Raw genomic sequence first — 15,458 nt, forward strand, 5'->3', positions numbered from 1 at the left:
GTCTATCAAGGGCCGTTCTGGGTTTTACGTAAGGGAACGGCTACCTTCACCTTAGACATGTGCGGCAAGAGTGAGCTCGTCTCGGTGTCCCGGCTCAAACCTGCCCATTTGGACCCGGATCAACCAGTCCTGGTCGGTCAAACCCCTAGGGGAGGCCGACCTCCGTTAGTTCCGCTCAGTACGGGACCCCCCGTTCCGACAGTTCCTCCAGGACCCCCCGTTCCGGCAGTCCCTCCAGGACCCCCCGTTCCGGTAGTTCCTCCAGAACCTCTCGTTCCGGCTGTTCCGCCAAGTCCGGAACCTTCGGCTCCTGTGGTTCAGGCTGTCCCTCTCCGTACTCGTTATGGTCGCGAAATCCGGCTCCCTGCTAGGTTCCGCACCTCGGGTTCTGGGGGGGGTCATGTAGCGACCATAGAGAATGGTCCAGGTCGTCGAACCCTCGGATTGGCCAGCGAGGTCACGTGGGAACGCGACCATAGGGATTGGTCCAGAGAGCGACATCGCTGATTGGCCAGCGATGTCATGTGCGCGTTTGGCGCCCGATTGAGTCAGTTCGGCGAAGTCTTCAAGGAAGACAGTAAGTTTGTATTGGTTGTCCTTTACCTTGTTGTTTAACTCTGTATCCGAATATTGCGGCTGCAATAAACTCCTCTTACAACCAACAAGTTTCGGACTCGCCATAGCATTACATTTTTTCGTATTGTATCTTTCCTTCAATAAAAATAAATATATATTTTTAAAAATTAAAACAAAATTACAGCACGAGTGAGACATACGGGGACGGGGCAGAGGTGGAGGTGAGAAATGCCTATCCATTTCCAGGAGATTTCCCAAGTAAGCCAGGAGCACTGCGATAACCCTGCAGCCCAGAGTGTCTGATATCCAGGCTCATCAGAAGCTTGGATTTTAAATAATTCGATTGAATGGCTGTATGGTACATCGAATTTCACTGTACCTTAATTGGTACATGTGACAATAAACTGACCATTGAACCTTTGTATTCTTGAAACCAGTTCAGACACTGTTACCTCTGGTGAAGTTTGAAGGGAAAGGGTCTAATGTATGCATTTCTGGATGGGTAAGTTAAGGTGACTATAACGTCCTCCCCCTTTCACATAGATCTTGCATGCCTTGTTGCCAACTGGTCGTGATCACAGTTGACTTGACTTCAATATGTCGCTTTCCGGTGACTACTTCATAAGATCATAAGTGATAGGAGTAGAATTAGGCCATTCAACCCATCTAGTCTACTCCGCCATTCAATCGTGGCTGATCTATCTCTCCCTCCTAACCCCATTTTCTTGCCTTCTCCCCATAACCTCTGACACCCGTACTAATCAAGAATCTATCTATCTCTGCCTTAAATATATCCACTGACTTTGCCTCCACGGCCTTCTGTGGCAAAGAATTCCACAGATTCACCACCCTCTGACTGAAGAAATTCCTCCTCTTCTTCCTAAAATAACGTCCTTTAATTCTGAGGCTATGACCTCTAGTCCTAGACTCTCCCACTAGTGGAAACATCCTCTCTACACCCACTCTATCCAAGCCTTTACTATTCTGTATGTTTCAACGAGGCTTCCCCCTCATTCTTCTAAACTCCAGCGAGTATAGGCCTCACCAGTTGTGAAACACAGACACACACAGACACAGACACACACACAGCAAAGCATGAATTGGAACAACTTCATTTGGACAGTATACTTTATTAGAAACTTTGTCATTCAGTGAATTCACATTTAAAACTCTGAAGGCAACACTGTCCTTACATTCGACACCCTACAACTGCAACAACTTCCAGTTTAAAAACTAAATAAATTGATCAGGCAGACACTATGAAAAACAGGTCGAAGAAAATTAAGCAGCAGCATCTTTAAAAAGTTCTAGTCTGAGCAGAAGTGAAATGACTGGACTCCATCAGTGAAAGGACTGGTGTGGAGCAGAGTTATAATAGTCTCACCTATTCTGCACAAACTAATCCCACACACAACAGTACATTGCAATAAACAAAGTTTACAAGCCTGAATGAAGTAAAAGCTTTTGTAAAACTTTGTTCCATTAAAAAAGTGACTTGAGCGTTGTAAGATTGAATATTGTGTGACTTTCCAGTAGTGTTTCAAAGTTCATGCAAAGCTTCCTGAGGAAATTTGCCACTAGAAGCTCTTGCATACAGGTTCAGAGGCATACATTTTCACTCTACCTGAACAGCGAGATCCCAAATCGGTCATGCTAAAATCAATAGCACAATAGTAAACGTCTTCATGCCAATATCTCTGCAGTTAGCTGTTTTTTTAACAGCCCCTTTTGATCGTGTGCATCATCTGATCATTGAATTCAAGAATCTCTTCAACTTGCACGTTCGGTTTCAATTGTAAACGGAAACAATACCAAGGAGATATCCTCAAGAGATGACCCTGCTAATATCGCACAATGCATTTGAACAATGTAGATCGAAAGGGGCACCAAGCTAAATCACATACGCATATAAAGAGGATTCATGGGTGAAGAGGATATCATGAGATACTGTTTGACCGTTAAAATAGGGTTTTAATTTTTTTTTAAACACTGTTTGCAAATAATTCTCTTAATTCAGACAATGTTATCTCCTAATTCTGGTTCTGCTAAATATGGTCTATTTGGAAGTCACTATTTCAAACAACTATGGTGTCCTCCACAGATTAAAATATCGTGTAAACTGCAGCTTTCCATCGCTTTGCATTGATTTTTTTGTTGTTAGTATAGTACCAGTTTATTCATCACTGGTATTGTAAATAACTCTTCAGAGAAGCCGGCATTGGTAGAGTTTCTATCTCCGGCAGTCGCTCTCTGCCAAGGGAAAGGCGGATGGATCTTCGGCACATGTCCATTAAAGGCAACGGCTCCGCTGAAAGAACATAAGCACAAAGTCAAAATGTTAAAACACTGAGTAATGAAATCCAAAACTTAATACAATGAAAGAACCTTTGTTGCACATGCAAGTTCTCATGTCGGTTCCCATAGAGTCATACAGTACAGAAACAGGCCCTTCGGCCCAACCCGTCCATGATACTCTATTTATGCTGCGTAGAAAGGAACTGCAGATGCTGGTTTATGCCGATGATAGACACAAAGGGCTGGAGTAACACAGCGGGTCGTGCAGCATTTCTGGAGGAAAAGGATGGGTGATGTTTCAGATTGGGACCTTTTCTTCAAATTGAAAGTGTGAAGTTAATCCAGCACCTTGTGTCTGTCTACCCTATTTACACTAGTCCCATTTGACCAATACCCCTCTAAACCTTCCTTCTCTGTGCACCTGTCCATGTGTATTTTACATGAAGTCAAAATGCCGTTAAATGCTGTTAAGTTCTCGAATAGAAATAATCTTTTTTTTTTAAACAGTTTTACACCATTTTAAAATGGGAATTGTAAATGAACTAGTTACTCTTGTTCCTTCTTTTATCACTGGGTCAAAATCCTAAAATGTCCCATTGAACAGCATGAATGATAAACATTCAACCCATGGTATTTATTTACAAAATGCTGGAGTAACTCAGCAGGTCAGGCAGCATCTCGGGAGAGAAGGAATGGGTGACGTTTTGGATCGAGACCCTTCTTCAGACCTGCTCCTCACAACCTTCAACCCACAGTCTGCAGCAGTGCATGGGACCAGGATAGACACAAAAAGATGGAGTAACTCACCCTCTGAGTAACTCACCCTCTGAGTTACTCCAGCTTTTTGCATCTCCAGTTTAAACCAGCATCCACAGTTCCTCCCTACACAGTGTATAGAACCAGCTTGTTGCTTCCTTCTCAAAGGCAGATTACAGAAAGCAAATGATAGTCTCTAGCTATAAATTTGATCTCATTTCCATTGACAACATTGATAAGATTACTGATTAAAATCTGCCAGTGGAAAAAAAAATTATTGGATTAATTCTGTCAAAATTAATTCTGTCAAAACCACTCAATTTTGAAAACACTTCAGACTGGCTGCCACAGTGCAAGAAGTCCCAATTGTGCAAACTTTTCTGGTCAGTGGAAGTCAAGTCAAGTTTATTTGTCACATACACATACAAGATGTGCAGTGAAATGAAAGTGGCAACACCTGCGAATTGTGCGAAAACTACAAAACAGAATAGAACAATTTAAAAAAAAAGACACCACACAAAAAATAAATTAACAGTAAATTAGTCCCTGATGATATATGAGTTAACAGTCCTGATGGCCTGTGGCAAGAAACTCCGTCTTATCCTCTCTGTTTTCACAGCGTGACAGCAGAGGCATTTGCCTGACCGTGGCAGCTGGAACAGTCCATTGCTGGGGTGGTAGGGGTCCCCCATAATGTTGCTGGCTCTGGATCTGCACCTCCTGATGTATAGGTCCTGCAGGGGGGCGAGTGTAGTTCCCATAGTGCGTTCAGCCGAACGCACTACTCTCCGCAGAGCCTTCCTGTCCTGGGCAGAGCTGTTCCAAAACCAGATTGTGATGTTCCCAGACAAGATGCTTTCTACAGCCCCAGAGTAGAAGCACTGAAGGATCCTCAGAGAGACTCTAAATTTCCTCAGCTGTCTGAGGTGGTAAAGGCACTGCCTTGCCTTACTCACCAGTGTGGCAATGTGTGTTGTCCATGTCAGATCCTCTGTGATGTGGACTCCCAGGTATTTAAAGCTGCTCACCCTATCCACAGTAACCCCATTTAACTCCAGTGGCGTGTACGTCCTCGGATGTTGAGCCCTTCTAAAGTCCCCAATCAGCTCCTTAGTTTTTGTGACATTCAAGAGGAGGCTGCTGTCCTGACACCAGAGTGCCAGATCAGCCACCTCCTCCCGGTAGGCCTTCTCATCGTTATCGGAGATCAGGCCCACCACCATAGTGTTGTCAGCAAACTTGATGATGGAGTTGGAGCTGAACCTGGCCACACAGTCATGTGTGTATAGGGAGTACAGTAGGGGGCTAAGGACACAACCCTAGGGGTATCCTGTGTTCAGGGTGAGGGGGTTAGATGTATGTCTCCCCATCTTGACCACTTGGGGCCTGGCGGTGAGAAAGTCCAGGACCCAGGCACACAGAGGAGTGTTAAGCCCCAGTTTCAGCAACTTCTCAGCAAGTCTGGTGGGGACTATTGTGTTGAAAGCTGAACTAAAATCAATGAACAGCATCCTCACATAGCCCCCTTCTGGCTGTCAAGATGAGAGAGAGCGGTGCGCAGAACCTGGGAGACCGCATCATCCGTGGATCTGTTCGGGCGGTATGCAAACTGCAGCGGGTTTCTCAACTGCAGTAATGGATTAAACATTCAACTCAACTGATGTGTGTCAAGCACAGATTTGCCCATCAGGTTGACAGCTGAGAGACGGTTTAACTGGGAACATCGTTTATATCTACTTCAGCACCTACCACTGCTTGCAATGGAACAGTAATTAAATTACTCAGCTGGGCAGAAATCCTGACTAAGATTTTCTCAGTTTAAGAAAAGAATTCCTTAACATCTGTGGCGAATTACTTGAGGTTCAGAAATGAAAACTTAATGTAACCACAGACACTGGGATACCCTTCCTTTCTCTTTAGTTCTCTGTGTGACACATTGACCCGGTGTATACTCTCAGCCATCCTGGGATCAGGGTGTTGATGATCCATTGAGAGAAGTTTAAATGATCCATCTGTTCGAGACTGACCATGCCACTATTCTCAACTGTAGTATCCATGGTGACTGAAAGGGCTTCCTTTTAAAATAAGCCCACTGGCTACAAGCAACTAAAATTGCAGCTTTGCTTTTGATCTAAGATTGAGTCCCACTCTAGCCTTCACTTGCCGTCCTGAGCAATTAGCTCTCGTACTTTTCCTCTCTCCCATCATGGCATCATGTTTGAAACGGTTTTTAACGCTACAAAGCCATCATTTCTAAATTGGATTTCAGGTGGTCAAAGATAATTTGAACAACTACAATGCAATTGTATTTATTACTTCAGTCAGCCTCAATGGGGGAAAAAAATGGTTTAATGGAATTAAGTATTTACACAGGGGTATATTCCAAGTGGGGAAATAAACACGCTATAAACTTCCCAATTCAATTCCTGCTCTCTGTTCTTACACACATCGTTTGTCTAACTAAAATGTTCTTTCTGTTGCCTTTTTTTTCTCTTCGATTGGCTTTAATTTAATAGTGTGCTGCCTGTTCACATTTCTAAAAGCCCCGAGGACAGAGCTCGCAAGTTCACAAGTTATAGGAGCAGAATTAGGCCATTCTGCCCATCTAGTCTACTCCGCCATTCAATCATGGCTGATCTCTGCCTCCTAATCCCATTTTCCTGCCTTCTTCCCATAACCCTTGACACCCGTTCTAATCAAGAATTTGTCCATCTCTGCCTTAAAAATATCCACTGACTTGGTCTCCACAGCCCTCTGTGGCAATGAGTTCCACAGATTAACTACCCTCTGACTAAAGATGTTGCTCCTCACCTCCTTTCTAAAAGAACGCCCATTAATTCTGAGGCTATGACCTTTGGTCCTAGACTCTCCCACCAGTGGAAACAACCTTTCCACATCTATGCCTTTCATATTCTGTAAGTTTCAATGAGGTCCCCTCTCAACCTTCTAAACCCCAGCGAAGTAGATGCAGTGTGCTGTCAAACCCTCATCATATGCTCACCCACTCATTCCTGGAATCATTCTTGTAAACCTCCTTTGGTCCCAGAGCCAGCACATCCTTCCTCAGATATGGGGTCCAAATTTGCTCACAGTCCTCCAAGTGCGGCCTGACCAGCGCCTTATAGAGAGAGCTCTTGACATTGGGACCCTGTGTGTCTATGTGTGTACAACACTGTGATTGTTATTGCTTCAAGGGCAGGCAAATTCATGGGAGATTCAGTGAAGAAAATCTTGGTCAAAGGAGGAAATCGTTCTCCCGTCTCTCACGGCTTGAACATTTCATGGAAGCTCAGTTCTTTTAAGACTGAAACATTATGCTTTTTGTCCACGTCTCAAAGTATGAACACAAACTGTCTTCTATGCAAATATCCTTACCCCCTATTCAGATCCTTAATGTAGATACAATTAGCCACACTCCCTGCAGAGATTGTGACACTACCTTAAGACAAAGTATGATTAGATGCCAGGAACTAGAATCTAATCAAATTTGATAGGAATCTTGCCTTTGGAGCCTTGACACTCCAGCAAAGGAAGGTACTTTAGACTTTCGTGATACAGCGTGGAGAAAGGCTCTTCGGCACACCGAGTCTTGGCTGATCACCCCACACTCTGTACACTAACGACAATTTATCATTTCTACTGAAGCCAATTAGCCTGCAAACCTGTACATCTTTGGAGTGTGGGAGGAAACTGATGCACCCAGAAAAAACTTAGGCGGTCACGGGGAGAATGTACAAACTCCATACAGACAGCACCCGTAGTCAGGATCAAACCCAGGTCTCTGGCGCTGTAAGGCAGCAACTCTATTAGCCACTGTGCCGCACGACAAGGATCGGTAACCTTTCGGGTTTCAGGCTGAAGAAGGGTCCCAACCCAAAACATCACCCATCCATGTTCTTCGGAGATGCTGCCTGACCCACTGAGTTACTCCAGCACTTAGTTTCTTTATTTGTAAATCCAGCAGTTGCAGTTCCTTGTGTTTCCAGCAAAGGAAAACGAGCATCACACTCAATGATCACGAAACTGGAAAATGCAGATGTTGTTACGATGGGAGATTGGAGAGCGACGTAAAATTATTTCCAAGGAACTTTATGGAATGCTATTATTAAATTCTGAAATTCTATGTGGAAGGGATGCGGTAGAAAGAGCAGTAAGAGAGAAGACGATATTCAATCCTCATTCCATTTATCCTACAAAATCAGTTTTACATATTTTGAGGGGAAAATGAGGAGGGACCTCATTGAAACATACAGAATAGTGAAAGACTTGGATGGAGTGGATGTGAAGAGGATGTTTCCACTAGTGGGAGAGTCTAGGACTAGAGGTCATAGCCTCAGAATTAAAGGACGTTCTTTTAGGAAGATGAGAAGAATTTTCTTTTGTCAGAGGGTGGTGAATCTGTGGAATTCTTTGCCAAAGAAGGCTGTGGAGGCCATCAGTGGGTAATATTAAGGCAGAGAAAGATAGATTCTTGATTAGTACGGATGTAGGTGTCATAAGTTATGAGGAGAAGGCAGGAGAATGGGGTTTGGAGGGAGAGATTGATGATCAGCCATGATTGAATGGTGGAGTAGACTTGATTGGCCGAATGGCCTAACACTACTCCTGTTCCTTACGACCTTATGAAAATGCCAATAATTCATTGTTAACAGTTTCAGTTTTATTGTAAACACTTGTGATCGTTTATGATAACTGATGACAGTTTACGTGTCTGCACATTTATAAACGTTGTATCAAACTGAACTGTGAACACTTTGGAAGCAAGCAAAATCCCAAAATATTTTTGATTCATCCTGCGAGTTTAAGATAGTTGTTAATCTACTTCACCATTTTTTTGAGGAAGAATCCATGTCCTACACTCACACAACTTCTTTGTTCAGTGTTACAGTATTAAGTTAATTAGGGGGATGGAGACCATGAGATAAAATAAAGAGAAACAAAGAATTGCAGATAGACACAAAATGCTGGAGTAACTCAGCAGGCGGGACAGGCAGCATCTCTGGATAGAAGGAATGGGTGACGTTTCGGGTCGAGCCCCTTCTTCAAACCTTCTTCAGACAAAGAATTGCAAATGCAGGTTTACAAACAATTCCACAAATTGCTGAAATAACTCAGCGGATCATATAGCACCTCTGGAGGACAAGGACAGGTGACGTTTCGGGTCAGGATCCTTCTTCAGACTTAACATCACCGAAACACGTTCTCCCGAAATGCTTCCTGACCCACTGAGTTACTCCAGTATTTTGTTTTATCCCAAAAAAGGACACAAGGTGCTGGAGTAACTCGGCAGGTCAGACAGCATCTCTGGAGAACGTGGGTATATAACGTTTTGGGTCGGGGGCTTTCTTTAGACTGAACATTGCCTTAACTTGTGCTCCAGAGATGCTGCCTGACCCGTTGAGTTACTCCAGCACTGGATCTTTTTTATGAGATGAAACAAGGTAGTCTGAAATGGTGGCTCCTGATTGCTATCCATTAACTGGCAGAAACTGCACGTGCACGGTTACAAGGACAGGGATTGGCTTGGCTTTGATCCATTGCATTCCTCCTGCAGACTGCTAGCCTGCCAACACTCCCTTGTCTGGACTACTTGGCTAAAGTACCGGAGAGCAGTTGGCACCCGTGGAAAACCTTCTCCAGCACCTTCAGTTAAATACCTCTCATAAAATTATAATCAACCCGAAAGAGCTTCCATCTACTATCTGCGAGATACATCAATATCTAAAGAGCAAGGAACTGGTGCGTCTGTGTGCAACTTACACCAGACTTTATAAATTATTAACGTCATATTGCTTGTTGCAGCCTGCTTTTATACAAAAGGTCAAAGCCATCATTAGATTTGCTGCCTGATGCTGTTTGATATAAAATCCTAGTCTCCATAATTCTTAAGGGTCTCTTTCTTATCTGTTATAGGATTGCCAAACCATTTCCACTTACCAGCAGTTGGCGGGAGAGCTAATGACCCAATTTACATTGAGCACGGCGAGATTTCTTTGATCAAAATGAAATTAATTATTTTTGCATCACAACCAAACCTTCTTTTAATTAGAAACTTGATGCCAAAATATGCTTCTAAAAGCGCAGCACTTAAAAGTAATTCTGATGGTACATTGTAGGCACAAAATACGATAACAGTATTACCTAATTACAATGCTTGATATTTAAGGGTAATTATAGAGTGATTCATTGATGCTGTCCATAACAGCCAGCTCACTGAGCAAAAAAAGGAATTCAAGTTGAAGTTTGACATGGTGATCTAGGAGTGTTCGCCCGAACTTGCGAATTGGAATTACTCCTAATTCCAGGAGTAGAATTAGGCCATTCGGCCCATCGAGTCTACTCTGCCATTCAATCATGGCTGATCTCTGACTCCTAATCCCATTTTCCTGCCTTCTCCCCATAACCCTTGACACCCATTCTAATCAAGAATTTGTCTATCTTTGCGTTAAATATATCCACTGACTTAGCCTCCACAGCCCTCTGTGGCAATGAGTTCCATAGTTTAACTACCCTCTGACTAAAGATCCTCCTCACCTCCTTTCTAGAAGAGCGCCCTTTAATTCTGAGGCTATGAGTGTATCAGTACAGTTCCAAGAAAACAATGTCCACTGTACATCTTCCAAGTATTGGCCTCCTGGGTGGCTGTCAGTTACTGTGTATTCCTGCTGTGTTGTGCTCCAACAGTCATTAAGGTAAGCAAACACTCATCTCCCCAGTTTTATTTCATCATCTGTTTCCATTCCCTGGCCCTAACTACTGGCTGTAAATGGACCATTCTTTAATGCAGCATCAATGTTGGATGCGCACCCGAGCTGAGAATGGGAAAGGTTCTTTATCCAGCATATTTTCACAAAGTTTTTTAAACCCATCCACATCATCTGGATGCACAGAATCTCTTACCCAGTAGGGGAATCAAGGACCAGAGGACATAGGTTCACGGTGAAGGGGAAAATATTTAATAGGAATCTGAGGGGTAACCTTTTCACACAAAGGGCGGTGGGGTATGGAACAAGCTGCCACAGGAGGTAGTTGAGGCTGGGACTATCGCAATGTTTATGAAACAGTTAGACAGGTACATGGATAGGACAGATTTGGAGGGATATGGACCAAACGCAGGCAAATGGGACTAGTTGGCTGGTGTGGGCAAGTTGGGCCGAATGGCCTATTTCCACCCTGTATAACTACCTCTGGGCACGAGCATGAGGTGCTCCAGGTCAGACCAGTTTCTTACCGCTTCTAGAAAGAGCGACTGGAAAGTTGTGTCCAACAGTTAGCGATAACTAGCTTAACGAGCTGCCAGAGGAGGTAGTTGAGGCAGGTACTATCGATAAGTTTAAGAGACACAGACAGGTACATGGATAGGACAGGTTTAGAGGGATATGGACCAAATGCAGGCAAGTGGGACTAGTGTAGATGGGACAAGTTGGGCCAAAGGGTCTGTTTGCATGCTGTATCAGGACGTTTAATGTTAAAACAATTCCATTTAAATGAATCTTAGCAATAACTGTTAGACATTGTTGCTAACAGTTGTGGCTAAGTGACAACCACAGTCGGGGCAGGGCTGTGGTGAGACTACATTGCTATTGACTGTGTAATGTAGGTCATAATCCCAGTGGCTTTGTCATAGGGGAAAGTAATAGAATATGGTCACCACTCATTAGCTCCAGAAACACCTCATTAATGCATGAACAACAAGCCATGGTAATACGTTAATTGCATCTGACGTAAATACTTTCATGGTTCTCCCTAGCACAGCTTCTCATCTGTGTAGCAGGAACCCAATTTGTCTTTCCAGAGAAGAGGCTTCAACAAAAGTACAAATGCTGATGATTACAACTTTCTTTAAAACTAATCATGAGAGGAATCGATCGGGTAGACGCACAGATGCTCTTGCCCAGAGTAGGGGAATCGAGAAACAGCTGGCATAGGTTTAAGGGGGGAAAGATTTAATAGGATCCTGATGGGTAACCTCTTCACACAAAGGGTGGTGGGTGTGTCGAATGAGTTGTTGGGAGGAGGTAGTTGAGGCAGGTACTATTGCAATGTTTAAGAAACATTTAGACAGGTACATGGATAGGACAGGTTTATTCATGTATTCATAATGTATTCAAGAAAATTCGATGCAGCTCTCAGGGCCAACAGAATCAAGGGATACGGTGAGAAAGCAGGAACGGCGTACTGATTTTGGATGATCAGCCATGATCATAATGAATGGTGGTGCTGGCTCGAAGGGCCAAATGGCCTACTCCTGCACCTATTTTCTATGTTTTGAGGGATATGGGCAAAACGCAGGCAGGTGGGACTAGTGTAGCTGGGACAAGTTGTGCCGAAGGGTCTGTTTGCATGCTGTATCAGGACGTTTAATGTTAAAACAATTCCATTTAAATGAATCTTATGCGCACTATAATTCTTTGTAAGTGTATTCTGTGTAAGTGTAACTCAGTTTTATGAGGTTGATATTTGTGTGGGTGCCAAGACTATTTAATGATGAGGCAGGATAAAGTAAGACAGGATGCAAGTGCGTAGCATTTGTTTGAGTGAATTAATTGTCTATAGTTTCCTTTATTTAGTAGATACTGGTAGCAGAGGTGGTGAGAGCAGCTATTGAGGGGGGGTGGTTCTGGGATGCCAGAACTAACTGTTGAGCCTTCCCGACGTGTCGTGGGCCTAACTCAACGAAACACCAGTGAAGGGACGTGCCCACTTGATGACCCCAATGATACACTTGCACCTACACGATTAGTTTTTATGTCCTTGTTAACATGCAGGTAGCTTATTATTGCATATGGAGTTAATTATTATCCTTAGCATGTGTGAATAAGTAATTTTGATACCACTTCAGCATTGGGCTTGGTTTTCTTGGTTGAGTGCTTATCCTGGTTTTATAGAACGTACTTTGTGTTTTTAATAGTAATTTAGCCCTTTTTTTAAGATTGAATAAATGCATTATTTCTATTCCCTGTAAATTTTACTACAACCCTTTTTTTAAACATTTAGTTTTCAGAAAGTAGCTGTCACCAGCAAAGCCAGCATTTATCACCTATCCCTCATGGTCCTGGGGATGAGCTATTTTTCATTGAACTCCTACAACCCATTTGAAGGTCCTCCTGCAATCTAGGCTGATCAGAAGTAATTCCTGGATAAAGACTCAGAGCTGGAGGTCCAGCGATATATTTCTAAATCAGGATAAAGTGCAGTTTGATTAGGATCCTGCAGGTGGTGGTATTTCCGCACACCTGCAGCCCGGGTCCTGCGTCTTAATTTAGTTTGGACATACAGCACAGAAACAGGCCTTTCGGCCCGCCAAGTCTGCACCGACCATTGATCACACTTCTTCTGTGTTATCCCATGTTCACATCCACTCCCTACAGACAGGGGAGGCCAATTAACCTACAAACCCAGGATAGACATGAAATGCTGGACTAACTCAGCGGGTCAGGCAGCGTCTCTGGAGAAAAGGAATAGGAAAGGAAAAGAACAGTCTGAAGAAATGTCCCAACCCAAAACGTCACCTATTCCTTTCCAACAGAGATGTTGCCTGACCTGCTGAGCTACTCCAGCATTTTGTATCTACCTTTGGTGTAAACCAGCATCTGCAGTTCTTTCCTACACATTTAATCTACAAACCCACATGTGGGAGGAAACCAGAGCACCTGGAGGAAACCCACATGGTCATAGAGAACACACAAACTCCACACAGACAGCACCTGAGGTTAGGATCGAACCCGGGTCTCTGGCCCTGTGAGGCAGCAACTCTACCGGCTATATGGCGGCACTGCCCTAGCAGCTGCCGCTCACCTGCGGTCCATTTGTCTTTGTGTTTTTGTTGGTTTTTTTTGGTCTTAATTGTAGTTGTGATGTGGTGTTTTTGTGTTTGTGTACTATGTGTGTATGTGGGGGGGAGGGGGAAACTGTAACACTATAAATAGGTGTCCCTTCCGAACGGAGACCCGACCTTTGTTTTCTGGGTCGTGTCTCCGTTCCTGCTGCGGCCTACCATCGGCCCAACTCCTGGAGCTGGCGGCCTCCAGGGCTCTGGTTCGCAGAGCCCGCGGATCGGACTTACCACCACCGGAGCCGGCCGTCTTCGGAGGCTGCGGGTGCGGCTGCGACTCGCCTTAGGCTCGGGCCGCGTGGATGCCGACATCGGGAGCTCCAGCAGCGGCAGCGTGTTCGCCCGCCCCGAATCGCGGGGCTTGGGGCGCGGACATTTCACCGTCCGGCGCGGCCTAAGATGGCCGCGGGATATTTCTCTGCTGGGCGGGGGTTTCAATGTCGGGAGCCACGACCGCCCCGACGTGCAACAACAGCGGCAGCGACAGCGACAGCGTGTTCGCCCGCCCCGGATCGGACTTATCATCGGCGGAGCCGGCCGTCTTCGGAGGCTGCGGGAGCGGCTGCGACGCGACGCGCCTTGGGCTTGGCCCGCTGTGGACCGTCCGGTGCGGCCTGCAACCACAACAACCTGGCTGCGGGCGAGGACAGCGGGAGAAGGGAAAGACATTGTGGCCTTCCATCACAGTGAGGAGAGGACTGGAGGAGACTCACTGTGATGGATGTTTCTTTGATGGATGTTTCTTTTTTGTGTGTTTTTTTGGGGTTGGGTGGTTTGAGTGCCTGTTTGATGTTTTTATTGTTGGACTGTGTTTTTGGGGGTTTTAGGGTGTGTGATTTGAATGCCTATTTAATGCTTCTATTGTTGGACTGTGTTTTGGGGGGTTTTTGGGGTTGGGTAATTTGGGTGCCTGTTTAGTGCTTTTATTGTTGGACTGTGGGTGATTGAATTAACATTTTGTTCAAGATGGCCGCGCCGTTGTGTTTGGCTGCCTGCCACTGTATGTTTCTTTTTTTCCTAGTCAGATGTGCAGCACTTTGGTCAACGTGGGTTGTTTTTAAATGTGCTATACAAATAAATTGACTTGACTTGACTTGACTATATTGCGGATAATCAGATCATTTCACATTAAAATGTTAAATGTTTTATCATGCAGAAACATCATTCTGACATTTCTAAAATGTAAGTTCTGTAATGATTAACATTACAAATTTGAATGAAATATATTTTGCTTTGATTTAAATAATCCCTTTGAAAGTCTAGATCTATTAAAAGAGCAAAATGCTCCCTTTTTTTGCTAATTACAAATCGAGTTACAGTGGATTGAAGAGATATTTCAGTGCCACCGCTTGTTAATATTCTGTAATCACAAGTTTAAATGGTTACAGGCAATTAACAGGTCAAATGTTATCATTCCAATGCCCAATAAATAAGCATCCATGCTGTGCTGTTAACAGATTTTAAGATGCTGCACTGTGCTATGCCCAATCCATCCTCAAAGAGATTTAAATCACTTCTAAGCAGCATCACTGCCAAATATTTGAAGGACGTTGATGATTTAATGAAAAATCCCCCTGTTCTGGGAGAAATAACGGCCGTCTCAACAAGGCAAATTAATTCCAACGTAACTGTAATTAACTTGGCTCTAGGAAACACTGCTGGATCTTAGACAACTGGGTGCACCTCACTTCAATGGGTAATTTGTTCATTTCGCTGAAGGAAATACCGCTTGGAAATCAGATCCATTTGTATCCATTTTTTATGGGTCGATTGTTCACTGAGGCAGTTTAACCAAGGGCAGAGAATGCCGATGGCCATTCCTGGGTGAAATTGCACACAATGGGAAAATTAGACAATTTACCATGGTGCAATATTTCCTGACATCAGCCACTCACCTATCAATGTGGCAATTTTTGATCATCGTTACTTTTTGCATATCTTTCATTCATTTGTTCTGTATCTCTCTATAACACCATCCATATCTCTTGTTTCCCTT

At 44.1% G+C, this 15,458-nt stretch overlaps 1 protein-coding gene across 4 annotated transcripts in view; it reads right to left on the reverse strand.

Moving 5' to 3' along the window:
- Positions 1–1,766: 1,766 nt before the first annotated feature.
- The window catches only part of LOC144599266 (SPRY domain-containing SOCS box protein 1-like), a 189,942-nt gene continuing 176,250 nt past the window's right edge, over positions 1,767–15,458 (reverse strand). For all 4 annotated transcript variants that reach the window (XM_078410033.1, XM_078410034.1, XM_078410035.1 and 1 more), the window contains one exon: positions 1,767–2,884. In XM_078410033.1, coding sequence (XP_078266159.1) covers positions 2,757–2,884 — 128 coding nt within the window. In that variant the 3' untranslated portion in view covers positions 1,767–2,756. The remainder of the gene's footprint in view (positions 2,885–15,458) is intronic.

This window comes from Rhinoraja longicauda, chromosome 13 (assembly GCF_053455715.1).
Source record: "Rhinoraja longicauda isolate Sanriku21f chromosome 13, sRhiLon1.1, whole genome shotgun sequence".
NCBI classification, from domain to species: domain Eukaryota; kingdom Metazoa; phylum Chordata; class Chondrichthyes; order Rajiformes; family Arhynchobatidae; genus Rhinoraja; species Rhinoraja longicauda.